The sequence below is a fragment of the Notolepis coatsorum genome, assembly GCF_963971535.1.
Source record: "Notolepis coatsorum genome assembly, chromosome: 15".
Taxonomy (NCBI): domain Eukaryota; kingdom Metazoa; phylum Chordata; class Actinopteri; order Aulopiformes; family Paralepididae; genus Notolepis; species Notolepis coatsorum.
In genome coordinates, this window is record NC_140179.1 from 15,751,579 (window position 1) to 15,770,986 (window position 19,408).

Sequence of the window (19,408 nt, forward strand, 5' to 3'; positions counted from 1 at the left end):
TACAATAGGGGACCTTTAAAACAAACCGAAGTGCTTTAAAATATAAAAACAGAAATACAAAAAAATACAAAATACAGTATACACATAAAAACAGAAATACTAAAAATACTAAATACAGTATACACAAAGTAAAAAGCTACAATACATTAAAAACAATCACAACACGACCAGGGATGTATGGCTTACAGTGTCTCAGAACGCCAGTAAAAACAGGTGAGTCTTCAGCTGTGTTTTAAAACTATCCAGGGGCTGGGCAGCAGACCTCATTTGCAGTGGAAGACTGTTCCATAACTTAGGGGCAACCACCACAAAAGCTCGATCACCTTTTGCCTCTAGCCTCGACCTCGGGACATTCAAGAGCAGTTTATGTGCTGACCTCAGTGCTCTAGCTGGGGTGCAAGCATGGAGGAGTTCAGCTAGATACTGAGGGGCCAGGCCATTTAAAGCTTTAAACACAAACATCGCAATTTTTAAATCATTCCTGAAAGGAACAGGGAGCCAGTACTGGTTTGATGTGTTCACGCCTCTTAGGCGCAGAGACTCTATCGCATCGGCGACTGAGGAAAGACAATGCATGTGTGTGTGTGTGTGTGTGTGTATCCCGGTGTGTGTATCCCGGTGTGTGTGTGTGCCGCTCCAATTGCATTCCCAGTTCGTTGCATGCCGATTAAAGACCCCCTAAAGAGGTCCTGCATTATTTGTGCCGGTCAAGAGGCGTGCAGCAGCGTTCTGCACCAGCTGCAGGTGTCACAGGGAGAGCTGGTCTAGACCCACATACAGGGAGAGCTGGTCTAGACCCACATACAGGGAGAGCTGGTCTAGACCCACATACAGGGAGAGCTGGTCCAGACCCACATACAGGGAGAGCTGGTCTAGACCCACATACAGGGAGAGCTGGTCGAGACCCACATACAGGGAGAGCTGGTCTAGACCCACATACAGGGAGAGCTGGTCTAGACCCACATACAGGGAGAGCTGGTCTAGACCCACATACAGGGAGAGCTGGTCTAGACCCACATACAGGGAGAGCTGGTCTAGACCCACATACAGGGAGAGCTGGTCTAGACCCACATACAGGGAGAGCTGGTCTAGACCCACATACAGGGAGAGCTGGTCTAGACCCACATACAGGGAGAGCTGGTCTAGACCCACATACAGGGAGAGCTGGTCTAGACCCACATACAGGGAGAGCTGGTCTAGACCCACATACAGGGAGAGCTGGTCCAGACCCACATACAGGGAGAGCTGGTCCAGACCCACATACAGGGAGAGCTGGTCTAGACCCACATACAGGGAGAGCTGGTCTAGACCCACATACAGGGAGAGCTGGTCTAGACCCACATACAGGGAGAGGTCCACATACAGGGAGAGCTGGTCTAGACCCACATACAGGGAGAGCTGGTCCAGACCCACATACAGGGAGAGCTGGTCCAGACCCACATACAGGGAGAGCTGGTCCAGACCCACATACAGGGAGAGCTGGTCTAGACCCACATACAGGGAGAGCTGGTCTAGACCCACATACAGGGAGAGCTGGTCCAGACCCACATACAGGGAGAGCTGGTCTAGACCCACATACAGGGAGAGCTGGTCTAGACCCACATACAGGGAGAGCTGGTCTAGACCCACATACAGGGAGAGCTGGTCTAGACCCACATACAGGGAGAGCTGGTCCAGACCCACATACAGGGAGAGCTGGTCCAGACCCACATACAGGGAGAGCTGGTCTAGACCCACATACAGGGAGAGCTGGTCGAGACCCACATACAGGGAGAGCTGGTCTAGACCCACATACAGGGAGAGCTGGTCTAGACCCACATACAGGGAGAGCTGGTCTAGACCCACATACAGGGAGAGCTGGTCTAGACCCACATACAGGGAGAGCTGGTCCAGACCCACATACAGGGAGAGCTGGTCCAGACCCACATACAGGGAGAGCTGGTCCAGACCCACATACAGGGAGAGCTGGTCGAGACCCACATACAGGGAGAGCTGGTCTAGACCCACATACAGGGAGAGCTGGTCGAGACCCACATACAGGGAGAGCTGGTCTAGACCCACATACAGGGCATTGGCAGAGAGGTAGGGCTTTATCTTTGGTCAAGAGCCTCAACTGAAAAAAGGAGCATTTTACTACAGACCCAATTTGTCTGTCAAATTTAAAATCACTATCAAAAGTGACACCAAGGCTTTTGATAAAAGAGCGTCAGTCTATCTGAGAATGACAGCGTTCCAATAACAACCAGGTGGAACGTATCAGGGGTGCTGAGTCGCACAAGAACGTTTAGGGAAAGTATAGTTGACTTGTTTGATGGAGAAACAGGATTATATCTTGACCATTTTAAAAATCCTAAATTTAATGGTGCATTTATATATCATTTTTTTTTAAATCAAAAGCGCCTTACAATTTCGTTCCTCACATTCACACATTCACACACCGATGGCGGAGGCGACCATGCAAGGTGCCAACCTGCTCATCTGGGGCAATTAGGGGTTACGTGTCTTGCTCAAGGACACTTCGACACGCTGGATGTCAGTGGATGAAGACACTCAGTGGATGAAGACACAGTAGATCAAGACACACAGTGGATGAAGACACTCAGTGGATGAAGACACAGTAGATGAAGACACACAGTGGATGAAGACACTCAGTGGATGAAGACACTCAGTGGATGAAGACACAGTAGATGAAGACACAGTAGATGAAGACACAGTAGATGAAGACACACAGTGGATGAAGACACTCAGTGGATGAAGACACTCAGTGGATGAAGACACAGTAGATGAAGACACAGTAGATGAAGACACACAGTGGATGAAGACACAGTAGATGAAGACACTCAGTGGATGAAGACACACAGTCTTGACCTCCTTACGTTCTCATTGTCTCCTCCGTTGTCTTCATATTTGGTTTCAATATGGATGGAGAACTTGGGAAAGAAGGAGCACTGAGGAAGGAGAGGAAAGGAGAAGGAGGAGAGGAGAGAAGAAGAGAGGAGAGGAGGAGAGGAGAGGGGAGAGGAGAGGAGAGGAGAGGAGAGGGGAGAGGAGAGGAGAGGAGAGGAGAGGAGAGGAGAGGAGAGGAGAGGAGAGGAGAAGAGAAGAGAAGAGAAGAGAAGAGAAGAGAAGAGAAGAGAAGAGAAGAGAAGAGAAGAGAAGAGAAGAGAGGAGAAGAGAAGATAGGGAGAGAGGAGGGGAGAAGAAGAGAGGAGAGGAGGAGAAGAGAGGATAGGACAGGAGAGGTTGTCACACAATCACATCATAAAAATCACACAATCACATCATAGAAATCACATAATTACATCATAGAAATCACAGAATCACGAAAAACTCTTCTAACTATAAGGAAGAATCTCTGTCTGTGTATGTGTGTGCATGTCTATCTGTCTGTCTGTCTGTCTATCTATCTGTCTGTCTATCTGTCTGTCTATCTGTCTGTCTATCTGTCTGTTCATCTGATCCACTACGCTCAGCAGGTGTATTGCCGAGGACCCAAGGGAGTATGTCAAGTGTGAAATCGCTTGAATGAGTGATTCTCGAGAACACTGAGCAGCCATACCACAGGTCTCCACAACGCTGCAAGCAGCCATACCACAGGTCTCCACTACACTATAGCAGCCATACCACAGGTCTCTACACTATAGCAGCCATACCACAGGTCTCTACACTATAGCAGCCATACCACAGGTCTCTACACTATAGCAGCCATACCACAGGTCTCTACACTATAGCAGCCATACCACAGGTCTCTACACTATAGCAGCCATACCACAGGTCTCTACATTATAGCAGCCATACCACAGGTCTCTACAACACTATAGCAGCCATACCACAGGTCTCTACACTATAGCAGACATACCACAGGTCTCTACACTATAGCAGCCATACCACAGGTCTCTACACTATAGCAGACATACCACAGGTCTCTACACTATAGCAGCCATACCACAGGTCTCTACACTATAGCAGACATACCACAGGTCTCTACACTATAGCAGACATACCACAGGTCTCTACACTATAGCAGCCATACCACAGGTCTCTACAACGCTGCAAGCAGCCACACTGGGACCCAGGCAGTCGGCCTGTGTTGAACGAGCGTGCGCTCAGAGTGGACAGGTAGGTTGAGATATTATCGATGTCATCCTCCTACACTGTTACAGCACAGAGTGACTTTCCTTTTGCTCTTGGCTCCTGCACTGCACTGCTGTCATAGAAATCACACAATAATGTAAATGTCATAAAAATCACAAACCAGGTGCTTACCAGGTGCTAAACAGTACAAGATACAAGATACTTTTTTAAATTTACTTATTTGCCATCTACCCTGGAGTTAGACAAGAAGATACATACCTTGTTCTTCTCTGTGCATGCATTAGGAGTAGGAAGACGTTGGGAACTAGGCTAATGGAGGAACCTACTTCCAGTAAGCTAGGCTAATGGTGCGCGTCTTCCTACTCCTACTGCATGCACAGAGAAGAAAAAGGTATGTATCTGCTTGTCTAACTCCAGGGTAGATGGCAAATAAGTAAATTTCCCAAAATGTTGGAGTGTTCCTTTAAGCACTGGGACATCAACATGGAACATCAAACGCCCCCCCCCCCTCCCAATCCCCACAATAAATACATAAATATACATACAGGACAGTCACATATAACAAGTGAAGTCAGTCAGTGTCACTTCAATTCAGTTCATGTTCACTTTAGTTCGGATGCTTGCCCGTCTGTGCAAGGGGGGGGGGGGGGGGGCTATAATATAGTAGCTATATCACAGGCCTACTATCTGTCACATCTGTAAGAGCAGCACACACTACATCAGGAGATACTACTCACTGTGAATTCTTTGAGATGACGCCCAGGTCAGAGATCACATGAAGGAGAAAGAGAGGGAACGCATGGGGAGTGGGGACAACAGACAACATGAAGGAGAGAGAGGGAACAACAGACATCAGCATGAATTCATCCAATACTATTGATCATATTGACCACGGCAACAGATAGTGGAAAAATTCAATCAAGTTATTGATCCTGGCTTTTGTTTCAGACGAGATACAATCACTAATATTATGTATAAGATAAGATATTCCTTTATTGATCCCCTTGCACAATGCACAATAACAACCCCCCCCCCCCCCCCCCCCCACACACACACACACACATTAATTCATAGAGTGTCTAGTTTCAGAGTTTCCTGCCGGGTATTCCATGAGGTCGGGGGCAGAGAAGCCAAAAGCACATCTACCAACTTCAGTACAAACTCTAGGCACCTTGAGTGTAAGACAATCACTTGGATCAACTTCAGTACAAACTATAGGCACCTTGAGTGACAATCACTTGATCAACTTCAGTACAAACTCTAGGCACCTTGAGTGTAAGATAATCACTGGATCAACTTCAGTACAAACTCTAGGCACCTTGAGTGTAAGACAATCACTGGATCAACTTCAGTACAAACGCTAGGCACCTTGAGTGTAAGACAATCAATGGATTGTGTACGACAGGGTCCAGTGGTCCATTCCAATAATGAAGTAATATAATTTGGACAGTCTTTAATTATGGCTTTATAAAAAATAAAAAATAAACACATTCCAATGTGCCACTGAAAGGAGTTAGAGGTAATCAATCACCTGTGATGGTGTAGAGAGGATAATAATCACCTGTGATGGTGTAGGGATAGTAATTCCATGATTTCTCCGTGATGTAGAAGGAACGTGGCACCACTGCCTTGGTCCAACCTGGAAGCTTGCTATACACACACACACACACACGTTTACTTATGCACTTACCTGCAAAAGCTTCAATGTGGGGAGTCAATAACAGCCATGTGTTACACAGGCTCTCTAAACCAAGCTCTTACGATGTCCTGGACTGAGAAAAAAATGATTTTCAAAAATGTATGTTGGATTATTACTAGCACCATCTTTTTCTATACCTCAGTCAAAGAGTATGACCCTACACAGCACGGCTTGGATGTGACACTTAGTAGTAGTATAGTTGTTGATCTACAATGGGGGTAAATCACAGGTGGAGCCTCACTACCAGGTCTATGAGACACGTCAACATGTGTAACCAAGGCAACGAGCTGTCAGTGTGCAATAAAGAATCTGCTTATTGTGCTTTATAAAATACTTCATTGTGATTACATTACCAGGAATACATTGTGGGACAAGAGTCGAAGTGAGTTCATAAACAACAACTTTCCGTGGGAGGTCCTTGGTGACTCGCCAACAGGTTCTCCTGTTCTCTCTGCCCCGGCCTCACACCTCTTCATTTAGCCTCCACGTTGTGAGAAGGCAGAAGGCATAGAAAGAGGCCCCGCAGCGTGTTCTCTGGGCCTAGAAGCAGCCCTACTTAAACCTACCGTGCAGGACAAGCTCACTTAAGCACAGGGGATTCGCTATTTGGCCGCAAGCTGGCTGTTGCAATAATTCATTCATTCAATCTTTATTCTGACTCGGAATTTACACTGAGCGGCAAGTCAACCCCCCACTCACAGTGTTGTCGAGTCTCACATCACGATAATCATCAACGATCGCCAATCAATATACTGTACAAAGTACAAGGAAGAGAAAACGATTTGTTTTATACCTCCAGCCCCTCACTCTCTCTGCTAACCTCCAGCCCCTCACTCTCTCCCTGCTAACCTCCAGCCCGTCACTCTCTCTGTTAACCTCCAGCCCCTCATCCTCTCTCTGCTAACCTCCAGCCCCTCACTCTCTCTGTTAACCTCCAGCCCCTCACTCTCTCTCTGCTAACCTCCAGCCCCTCACTCTCTCTGCTAACCTCCAGCCCCTCACTCTCTCTGCTAACCTCCAGCCCCTCACTCTCTCCCTGCTAACCTCCAGCCCCTCACTCTCTCTGCTAACCTCCAGCCCCTCACTCTCTCTCTGCTAACCTCCAGCCCCTCACTCTCTCTGCTAACCTCCAGCCCCTCACTCTCTCCCCCACTGACGCGTGTCCTGCACTGAGCAGGACTAATGCACGTGAGGCAGCTGGCCCTGATGGCATCCCCGGCCGCGTGCTCAGGAGCTGTGCTCAGCAGCTGACCGAGGTCTTAACTGCCAACCTGTCACCAGCCCAGGCAGTTGTTCCAGCGTGCTATAAACCATCACGCCAAGTGCCATAACACTCCTCTGCCACAAGCCTCAATGACTTCCGCCCAGTTGCAGTCACCCCCATTATAATAATAATAATAATACATTCGATCTCAGAGTGCTACAGGGTAAAACAGATTTTAACACATTGGGGACGTAGCACGTATTTATACGTGTTTCGAATCCATGCGTTGTGGACAGAATCACGTATAAAGCCGTGGCAAGTTGTTATTGCTTTTATCCCATTTTAATAACCTGTTCAAGGTCGCCGACCAGCACTGCAGATCTACCCTACTCTGTGAATTTGAGAAGGTGCAATACCGGCCAGATCCTCTTAGGGGCGCTATCGCGATAATAGAGTGTTCCCTGTGGCAGAAGTTGTCTTTTTTTTTGGGATCTCTAATGTAGTTTTCTACTCATCTGAAGCGATAGCTATTGTCTGTTGCACGGGATACGTTTTGAATTGCGGATTTCACCATGCAATAAGGGGATTTATCATCAGCCAATGGACATATCAATCTACCAGATGGCGATCGATAACGGGGAAATGCTCTGGGGGATCCCACCGGCTCATGGTAAGATCTTTTTCACATAAATTACAGCCCGATCAGAGCTTGCTATGACACTCAACCAGCCGACCAGCGTATGTGGCTAGTTAGACGAACACTGGTATTGGTAATCAATAATAATAAACGACGTCCCCCGCAACCCCCCCCCCCTTTCATGCATACATGCTTTGGGACAGTCCCGATCATATGCAGTTTGAGTTATTTCTTTAGCATCTGTAAAACGGAAATGCCATTGGATATAACGTTAGCAGCTATTAGCCATTTATCTAGCTTTCCAGAAAATATACGAGACCAAATCCGCTATAAAGCTTATATTCACGGCGCTATAAAATGAGAACCTATTGATGCATTTTTTTTTCTTCAAGCCATTTTGAAGGGACGGTTTATGAACTCAATTGACAATGAGAATGGACAGATAGCAATACTATAAAGTATAGATTTAGCTCTACAAAAAGCCCCACGTCTGTTTACATTCCCCGGTCCTCTTGCCATTAATTAGACTCAGCCCAGTGGTCGCGAAAGTGTTAAAAACATAGGCAATTAAAAAAAAACAAGGCATAAAAGCATAAAAAAGGGATAAAACACACAAGGCATGTAAAATAAAAGGTTAAAACTAAGGGAAGGCTTTCGTGAAGAGGTATGTTTTAAGTCCTCTTTTAAAGGAAGCAGTGGTCTGTGGTGCTCTGAGGTAGTCAGGGAGGGCGTTCCACAGGCGAGGAGCAGCCGAGCAGAAGGCCCGGTCGCGTCTATGCTTTTACCAACGCGTTCGTGTTTCCGGGTTCCCATTTTGCGCTCTGATTGGCCACTGACCTACGCTAGTACGCCCCCCTCGCTATGAGCGTAGCAGGACGCTAGTGGGCTAGTCGCTAAAATATATATCGTTTTATATATAATTGTACCAACACAGATATTAGGCAGTACACACATTGTCCTGCAATACATGTACAGTGAATGCACAGCTACATTCGCCATATATTTCTATCGCTGCTGCGGTCTACAGTGAAATGCAATATTATTATTGCAAATTATTGTAAAGATTATCATTACAATCGCAGCCGCCTGGAGAGGCAATGTTACAAGTGTACGAGGGTTGTGTGCAAAGAGCACAGCCTCTCAATTTGCACAACGTGCACAAAATAATAATAATTGTAATGATAATCTTTACAATAATAATAATAATAATAATATTGCATTTCACTGTAGACCGCAGTGAAAAGTGTTAACAATTGTGTGTATTGAGCTGTACTGTATTGTACCCATTCTGCAATCTGTTAATAACATTTTCAATCAATCAATCAATCAATCAATCAATCAATCAAGCAATCCCTGGATAACAGTTAGGAAAAGCCCTGTATACAGGGTTCCCACAGACATTGCAAAATGAAATTCAAGGACTTTCAAGTACTTTTCCAAGCACTATTTTTCATTTTAAAGGGGTATTTAAAGGGATACAATTAACTTTTAAATGCAGTTTTTTTTAAATAGAAAAAAAATCTGATCCAATATTTATGGCTTAAAACCAATTTCCGACAATTAGTTACACTTTAATTAAAAAGATGAAATTTCTTGATTCAGAATTTTTTTTATCATGGATGAAGAAAACATTCATTGCGAATGGTTGATTAGAATTTCAAGGACCTTTTAAGCACCTTGTAAACAAAATTGTCTGTTTTCAAGGAATTCCAGGCCTTGACATTTCTTTTTGTAAAAAATCAAGCACTTTAAGCACTTCAAGGACCTTGTGCGAACCCTGTGTATAGCATACATGTCCAGCAAGCCTTCCCTGGATAACAGTTCAAATAAATCAATACTACTAATGTCCCCGGGCGGTCACCTGGATAAGTGGACCCTCTTCTCGGTGTGCTGGCCCTGGCCGTGCTCGGCGTCCTGGTGTGGCTCGTTGACCAGAACCTCCACCCCCTCCCCCTTCTGGCTCTGCTGGTGGCTGTGCTTGCTGATGGTGTACAGTTGACCTATCTTATACTGCAGAGAGAAGGTCAAGGTCAACTTTATTTATATAGCACATTTTAAATCAACCGAAGTTGTACCAAAGTGCTGTACAATACAAAGACAGAAATACTAAAATAAATATAAAATACAGTACACACACAAAGTCATATAACTACAATAACTTTAGACACTAACACACTTTATATTTATTGGTAAGGAGATTTGCACATCAATCTCATACCTAATTGCACCTCATTGCACCTCACCACCACAAGGTGGCACCACAAGCTAAGCTATACCTCACCATTTCTACACTGTACTGTATATCTCTGTTGTATATTGTATATACTGTATATATGTATATTATACATTTTTGTTTTGTTTACATTTGTTTACATACTTGACTTTCTATTTTATACTTATATTATACTTATTTTATACTATCTTTTTATTTTATCTAGCACACTCTCAGGAGCAAAACAGAAAAAAGCATTTCATGCAAAAGTATTCTATATTTCTGTATGACAACTAATAAAGAAACTTAACGTTTAAAAAACAATCACGACACGACTGTGCCTTCAGCTGTGTCTTAAAACTCTGTAGGGTCTGGGCAGACAGTCAACAGGAGAACCTCGTATGTTATTAAAGGTGCTATAGATAACATGCAGCCACTAGATGTCGCACTAGAGCACCAGCAGGTCATCCTTTATCCAATCAGGTGCATTCCGTGGGGAAATGGGAAGGGGATACGTGCAACAACAACATTCATTTGGACCGGCAAATTAGTTTTTTAAGATAAATTTATTAATACATTTATTCTGCACCTTTCTAAAAGCTCTGTCGATGTATACTTTATTTTAGGATTACACTACATACATGTTTTATCTATAGCACATTTGAATAAATCTAATCACACCTCCGTCTCTACGCCTGTATGTCACAGCCTGCTAAACACCTCTGTCTCTACGCCTGTACGTCACAGCCTGCTAAACACCTCTGTCTCTACGCCTGTACATCACAGCCTGCTAAACACCTCCGTCTCTACACCTGTACGTCACAGCCTGCTAAACACCTCTGTCTCTACACCTGTACGTCACAGCCTGCTAAACACCTCTGTCTCTACACCTGTACGTCACAGCCTGCTAAACACCTCCGTCTCTACACCTGTACGTCACAGCCTGCTAAATACCTCTGTCTCTACACCTGTACGTCACAGCCTGCTAAATACCTCCATCTCTACGCCTGTACATCACAGCCTGCTAAACACCCGTCTCTACGCCTGTATGTCACAGCCTGCTATAAACACCTCTGTCTCTACGCCTGTACATCACAGCCTGCTAAACACCTCTGTCTGTCTCTACTCCTGTACGTCACAGCCTGCTAAACACCTGTCTCTACATCACAGCCTGCTAAACACCTCTGTCTCTACGCCTGTACATCACAGCCTGCTAAACACCTCCGTCTCTACACCTGTACGTCACAGCCTGCTAAACACCTCTGTCTCTACACCTGTACGTCACAGCCTGCTAAACACCTCTGTCTCTACACCTGTACGTCACAGCCTGCTAAACACCTCCGTCTCTACACCTGTACGTCACAGCCTGCTAAATACCTCTGTCTCTACACCTGTACGTCACAGCCTGCTAAATACCTCCATCTCTACGCCTGTACATCACAGCCTGCTAAACACCCGTCTCTACGCCTGTATGTCACAGCCTGCTATAAACACCTCTGTCTCTACGCCTGTACATCACAGCCTGCTAAACACCTCTGTCTGTCTCTACTCCTGTACGTCACAGCCTGCTAAACACCTGTCTCTACATCACAGCCTGCTAAACACCTCTGTCTCTACACCTGTACGTCACAGCCTGCTAAACACCTCTGTCTCTACACCTGTACGTCACAGCCTGCTAAACACCTCTGTCTGTCTCTACTCCTGTACGTCACAGCCTGCTAAACACCTGTCTCTACATCACAGCCTGCTAAACACCTCTGTCTCTACACCTGTACGTCACAGCCTGCTAAACACCTCTGTCTCTACACCTGTACGTCACAGCCTGCTAAACACCTCCGTCTCTACACCTGTACGTCACAGCCTGCTAAACACCTCCGTCTCTACACCTGTACGTCACAGCCTGCTAAACACCTCTGTCTCTACGCCTGTACGTCACAGCCTGCTAAACACCTCCGTCTCTACGCCTGTACGTCACAGCCTGCTAAACACCTCTGTCTCTACACCTGTACGTCACAGCCTGCTAAACACCTGTGTCTCTACACCTGTACGTACGTCACAGCCTGCTAAACACCTCTGTCTCTACGCCTGTACATCACAGCCTGCTAAACACCTCCGTCTCTACGCCTGTACGTCACAGCCTGCTAAACACCTCTGTCTCTACACCTGTACGTCACAGCCTGCTAAACACCTGTGTCTCTACACCTGTACGTACGTCACAGCCTGCTAAACACCTCTGTCTCTACGCCTGTACGTCCCAGCCTGCTAAACACCTCTGTCTCTACGCCTGTACGTCCCAGCCTGCTAAACACCTCTGTCTCTACGCCTGTACGTACGTCACAGCCTGCTAAACACCTGTCTCTACGCCTGTACATAGATGTAAGCAGTGTCACTAGGACTAGGACTCCTGTTGATTCTATTCGACTATTTTATTAGAGGTTCTGAACTGTCAGGTATTGAACTGTGTGGGTATCAAACAGGAGGGAAGACTGTCAAGTTTTTAAACTGTGTGGGGGACCCAGGCCTAGAACTGCGCCCTGAGAGGGAGGTTTGCCCTGAGAGGGAGGTTTGCCCTGAGAGGGCGGTTTGCCCTGAGAGGGAGGTTTGCCCTGAGAGGGCGGTTCAAAAGGTCAAAGTGGGCATCAAACAGGAGGGAAGACTGTCGGGTTCTAAACTGTGGATACCAAACAGGGAAGGTAAAGACGGTTTTAAACTGTTAAGCAGTATTTCAGAACCATTTTATTGCACTGCACTATTGCATCATTTTACTACTATTGTATTGCACTACACTATTTTACCATTTGTATTATTGTATATTTTTTAACTGCCATAGAATCAAACCATAAACAAGGTGGCCTATTGGGATGTTAGATCCTAAATGTGAAAAACTGTTTTATATTTGTGCCTTTTTTCTGCTGTGAAGCACTTTGCGCTGCAATTCTTGTATGAAAGGGGCTATACAAATAAAGTGTATTATTATTATTACTAGGGGGCGTCAGAGCACAGGGTAAAGCGCCGTCTGCACTGGCGCTGGAGAAGGCAGGGGTGCAGTGATTTTGCTCAAGGACACAAATTCTCACAAACGTCTATTTAGGTATAGATATTTTAACTTCAATTGAATATTTTCAGAATTCTTTCACATAATGAGAGATGGTGTTGCGGTAATGAGATCACAGTGGCAGCCAGGAACCTGCTAGGCCTAAAAAAAATAATGGTTTGTTTCCGGTTGCCGACCGACCCTGCCGATTTAGGTGCGACCCAATATATTTTATGAGTTAAATTTTTTTTTTATAAAAATAAAAATCCTTTAAAAGAATTTTAAAAATTAATAAAGTTTCATAGAAATCTTAGTCAAACCTTTAGTATGGATATTAAACATGCTGGCAGAGTACATGCATCCATGTTGTTGTGAACATTTTAATTAAATAAAGAAATTCCCTATCCATAGTCGCCGTGGGAAAGAATAAAATAAAAGATTTAATAAAATAAATTCCCTACCTACCCATGGCCTTAACTGACAACCAACAGGAAACAAACAATATTTTTTGTTATGCCTTATGGAGCACCATGTGAGGATTTATCATCCCCTTATATTCACTAAGGTACAAGGGTGTTATTCATCGACTGACTGCTAATAGCCGTCGGACTGTGACCTTCAAACAGTGGAGGGTCTGAGGTGGTGAGGACCGCCCAGGGATGAACACGGTGATGTGGGACTCAAACCTGTGACCTTCTGCTTAACCCTTTCACTACCACACTACAGACAGTGTATACTTAAGGGGTTAACCTTCAGGAGAAAGTGTCTGTTATGGGCGGCAGGGTGAGCTAGTGGTTGACCAGAAGGAGACTCAGGTCCTTCAACGTGTGCAATAGACTGCTGCAGTCATTCTACCAGTCTGTAGTGGTCAGCGTCCTCTTCTATGCTGTGGCATGCTGGGGGGGGGGGCTAGATAAACTCGAGGGACACCAACAAACTGAACAAGCTGGTGAGGAAGGCTAGCTCCGTGGTGGGAGTCGAGCTGGTCAGACTAGAGGTGGTGGCAGAGAGTGGGATGAGAAGGAAGCTGGCTGCTATCCTGGAGAATCTCTCCCACCCCCCCCTCCTCTACGACGAGCTAGTCAAGATGAGAAGCACGTTCAGTCACAGACTCATACCCCCCCCCCCCGACACTCAACTAACCGCCTCGGCCAGTCTTTCATACCAGCGGCCATCAGGCTCCACAACAGTGGGCAGGGACCGCTGCCAGACATCCAACTACTAGGAACCTCCATCACAGAGTGTGTCTGACTCCCACCTAAAGGACAATATATAACGTATGATGTATATCACGGCATACTTACCTTATGCACACCGCACCTTGTGTATATACTGTATACTTCATCAGAGCATATATTTAGCATTTTAGCATTTTCTTTATTAATATATTAGATTAGATTTAGATGATTGGATTATTAGATTATATATATTGTAACTATATTTATTGTAAATATAACTGAGAGGGCATACATACCCTCCTCTTGCACCTTGTTGCCCATACGCGCATGTCCAGAGTTAATTCTATTGTTTACACTCCCTTTTTTTTATTCTATTTTTATTTTTACTTCTCCACTGTACTATAATTTTACTACCTGTACCTCCGCCCCCCCCCCTCCCCCATGATGCCTGCATTTCCCCAAGGGGATCAATAAAGGAATATTTTATCTTATCTTACAAGTTCTCTCTCCAGTGATGACAAATATGGCCGTCCCTGTTCAAGTGTCCTTGAGTCACGAGTGAGACACTAACTAAACCATCGACCTGCATCGACCTACTGGCTGAGGGGGGGGTCCCTCTCTCCTTGTTACAGTACTGGCTGAGGGGGGGGGGTCCCTCTCTCCTTGTTACAGTACTGGCTGAGGGGGGGGGGGTCCCTCTCTCCTTGTTACAGTACTGGCTGAGGGGGGGGGGTCCCTCTCTCCTTGTTACAGTACTGGCTGAGGGGGGGGGGTCCCTCTCTCCTTGTTACAGTACTGGCTGAGGGGGGGGGGGTCCCTCTCTCCTTGTTACAGTACTGGCTGAGGGGGGGGGGGGTCCCTCTCTCCTTGTTACAGTACTGGCTGCACGGCTCTCTCAGAGGGTCACTACATATTCATCCCAGATTAAACCGTGTGTAACACCACAGCAGTCTTGTGACCCAAACCAAAACAGTGTACATCTAATTTAGGAACGGCACTCCTTCCGAGTGGTGTTTACTACGGGCTGGACGCCAGCGAGGTAACAGCCGAAATAGTCCCGTAGACTCTGTAATGTAACCCGTCCTGCTGCCTGGAGAGAACTACTGAAAGACTCCAGCTCATTAGGAACTCTGCAGCTAGACTACTAACTAATACCAAAAGGAGGGAACACATTAGTCCTGTCTTAGCTGCTCTACACTGGCTTCCTGTAACTTTTTAAATAGATTTTAAGGTGCTTCTCCTCACATACAAAGCTCTAAATGGACAAGGACCCAGCTACATTGCTGCTGACTCTCTAATAAAAACGACACACCCGCCAGAACACTGCGATCATCAGACGCAGGTCTATTAGAGGTCGCCAGAAAGAGTCATAAGAAGATCGGTGATGCAGCCTTTGTAAACTACGCCCCAAAACTGTGGAACACGTTACCCAACAATATTAGGGAAGCCAATACGTTAGACATTTTTAAAAGGCAGCTTAAAACCTGTTTAACAAAGCATTTGACTGACTTTACACTATTATACTGCACTATTTCTCTGTGATTGACATTGCACTATTCTCTATGTTTTATTCCCCATGTTTTTATGATTTTATTTTATTTTATTTTATATATCCGAGGCTGGACATCCGTACTCGTCAATTACTGTTTTCCCACAGATAGGCGGGATGTTTTGGGACCGTGAGCAGGAAATGTGAAAGGCTTTACAGACTTGGTGTCTTTATTATTTATTATAATTTGTATTTCACTGCACTATTTTACTCTGTCTATTGCTTTTTATTACAGGTTCAAAACTGTCGGGTATTAAACTGTTTGGGTATCAAGCAAGAAAGACTGTCAGGCTTTAAACCTGTGTAAGACCCAGGCCTAGAACCGTGCCCTGAGAGAGGGAACTGCACCCTGAGAGAGGGAACTGCACCCTGAGTGGGAGGTTCGAAGGGTCAAAGTGGGTATCAAACAGGAGGGAAGACTGTCAGGTTTTAAACTGTGGATACCAAACAGAAGTTAAAGACAACTTTACTGTTAAAACAGTAATCCAGAACTATTTTATTGCACTGAAAAAAAACTGATTTTATAGTATGTCTGCACTTTATGTGCTCATTTCATCATTCATGTATTTTCTATTATACTAAAACTGAATCAAACCATAAACAAGGTGGCCTGTTGTTAGATCCTAATGTGAAAAACTGTGATTTTATATGTCTGCTCATTTTACCCTTGCTATTATTTGACTTATTTTTATCTCTACGCCCCACTATCTGCTGGGTCAATACTCGGACCTTTATCATGTTTTGTAACAGATTACAGAAGCCTATTGGAACGTGTGGTTCTGATATGATTTGATTAATATATCTGCATTGTTGTATCCCACTTTATGCTTTGCTGCTTGTTTTACACTGATTTTATGTCTTAATTCTTACTGATGTAAAGCACTTTGAACTGCAATTCCCTGTATGAAAGGTGCTATACAAATAAAATTATTATTATATGTCCTACTTCCTGGACTGTGAGAGATGTGCATATGTCCTACTTCCTGGACAGTGAGAGATGTGCATATGTTCTACTTCCTGGACAGTGAGAGACGTGCAGATGTCCTACTTCCTGGACTGTGAGAGATGTGCATATGTTCTACTTCCTGGACAGTGAGAGACGTGCAGATGTCCTACTTCCTGGACTGTGAGAGATGTGCATATGTTCTACTTCCTGGACTGTGAGAGACGTGCAGATGTCCTACCTCCTGGACGGTTAGAGGCATGCAGATGCGATACTCCTTGAGAAGCATGGCGTCTCCCAGAGGTCTTCAGCGAATCAACACAGGGTGGGTGTGGCCTCCCGGAGGTCTTCAGCGAATCAACACAGGGTGGGTGTAGCCTCCCCGAGGTCTTCAACGAGTCAACACAGTGTGGGTGTGGCCTCCCGGAGGTCTTCAACGAGTCAACACAGTGTGGGTGTGGCCTCCCCGAGGTCTTCAACGAGTCAACACAGTGTGGGTGTGGCCTCCCGGAGGTCTTCAACGAGTCAACACAGTGTGGCCGCCCGGATCCTCATCGACACATTGTAACTGAGAAAACACAGGAACAGGATTCATATAAAGCACCAGGAAGTCAGGAACTGTTTGCTCATTTAGTTAAACCCTCCACTAGTTAAACCCTCCACTAGTTAAACCCTCCACTAGTTAGTAGCTGAAGTCAATCCCGCCGATACCGAGTGAACGCAGTGAACTGGTGTAAAAAACACTTAACCAGGAAGAAAGACTGTCAGGTTTTAAACTGTGTGGGTATCAAACAGGAAGAAAGACTGTCAGGTTTTAAACTGTGTGGGTATCAAACAGGGAATACAGACTGTCAGGTTTTAAACTGTGTGGGTATCAAACAGGGAATACAGACTGTCAGGTTTTAAACTGTGTGGGTATCAAACAGGAAGAAATACTGTCAGGTTTTAAACTGTGTGGGTATCAAACAGGAAGAAAGACTGTCAGGTTTTAAACTGTGTTGGTATCAGACAGGAAGAAAGACTGTCAGGTTTTAAACTGTGTGGGTAATGGTATCAAACAGGAAGAAAGACTATCAGGTTTTAAACTGTGTGGGTATGAAACAGGAAGAAAGACTGTCAGGTTTTAAACTGTGTGGGTATCAAACAGGAAGAAAGACTATCAGGGTTTAAACTGTGTGGGTATCAAACAAGAAAAAAGACTGTCAGGTTTTAAACTGTGTGGGTGCCAAGTCTCTCACTGCTACAGATTCTTCTGAAGCCTTTCTAAAAACAATGTTGAGGAACTGGTCCCTCGCCTCACAAGGACCTAAAGTCCTTTTCAGCGTCTTTAACTCAACCCCTCTGTCAACCATAGCACTGATGTACCATCTAAAACAGGGAGCCTACAACAGATATCCTTAAGAAGACACTTGACACAATTGACCCCATTATTTTAGTCATTATTAACCTATGTTTCTCCACTGGCCTTGTCCCAGAATGTTTTAAACATACCGTGGTCCAGCCGCTACCTGGTCCAGCCCCTACCTACTTAGAAAACCCAACCAGGATGCCAGGTCCCCCAACAACTGTCGACCCATTTCAAAACTGCCGTTTTACTCTCTAAAGTTTTGGGAAAAGCCGTTCTCAAATCATTCAACTGTTTCTCAACAACAATGGTATCCTCAAAACATTTCATGTCATTCATTAATTCACACTTAGCCACCCTGCCCCCTAGTGGTGTCCTACAAGTGTTAGCTGACATCAATGTGAAGCATTAGGTTGACATCAACGTGATAAGGCTGTTTCCCCGAAGCCTGTTTTTGGGATTCGAACTTTGTCAGGGTTTTTCCGAATGAACGTTCGAACCTTCGTTTTTAATACAAAAATTAAATAAAGATTTTGAATACTTTTTTTTTCTAAATATCCTCAAAACTAAATCCTCAATTTGAATAAAGTGATTAATCTGATTAAATTAATCTTTTTTTTATTATTATTAAATCAACTTTCCAGCCCCAGACCCAGCCCAGGGAGAAGCCCCAGCCCAACTAAATCTCCACTTAGAACAAAGAGGTCCTGCGAGCGGCTGAGAGGAAGTACAGAAAGTCACGCCTCACTGCTGACATCAACACATATCACAACCTCTTGTTAACATTCTCCAAAACCATTACTAATGCCAAAGCTTCTTTCTTTCACCATAGGATCGAGGCCTCTGCCAAGAATCTTCGCAAACTGCATGCTACCATGTCCTCCCTCCTCACTTCCCCCCCACCCCCTCCTCCCTCATCTTTCTCTGCCGAAGACTTTGCGATCTTCTTTGAGGAAAAAGTGGAGAACATCCGCAGCTCCTTCTCCCAACCCCCACCCATTCCAAATGCTGAATCGAGAACCTCATCCTTCACTCTGTCATCTTTCTCTCCCATTACAGAAGCCGAGACCCTGACACTGGTAACGTCAAACCGTCCGACTACATGCCAGCTGGACCAGCTACCCTCCCCAGTCCCCACTCCTCCAGACCATAGCACCAGACATCCTCCCATTCCTAACTGCAACCATCAACTCCTCACTCAACTCGGGGGTGGTCCCCACCTCTCTAAAACAAGCCAGACTCACGCCGCTCATAAAAAAAAACTGAACCCCACCGTCATAGGCAACTATTCGTCCTGTCTCTCTTCTCTCCTTCCTTTCTAAAACACTTGAACGTGCTGTATCCAACCAACTTACTGCTCATCTCTTACAGAATGACCTCCTAGACCAGTGGTCACCAACCCGTCGATCGCGATCGACTGGTCGATCTTTGAGACTTTCCCTGTAGATATTTCCCTGAAAAAAAAGAAAATTAAATTTTTTTTTCTTTCTTTTAGATCTTTCCCTGAGAGTC

General features: G+C 45.2%; 1 protein-coding gene across 1 annotated transcript in view; it reads right to left on the reverse strand.

Moving 5' to 3' along the window:
• Positions 1-16,939, reverse strand: part of LOC311242199 (cytoplasmic phosphatidylinositol transfer protein 1-like) — a 58,954-nt gene extending 42,015 nt beyond the window's left edge. The window contains exons 1-4 of the mRNA XM_084331154.1: positions 16,793-16,939; positions 9,497-9,645; positions 5,634-5,745; positions 2,877-2,948 (exon numbers count right to left, since the gene is read on the reverse strand). Coding sequence (XP_084187280.1) covers positions 2,877-2,948; positions 5,634-5,745; positions 9,497-9,645; positions 16,793-16,840 — 381 coding nt within the window. The 5' untranslated portion in view covers positions 16,841-16,939. The remainder of the gene's footprint in view (positions 1-2,876; positions 2,949-5,633; positions 5,746-9,496; positions 9,646-16,792) is intronic.
• Positions 16,940-19,408: the final 2,469 nt, after the last annotated feature.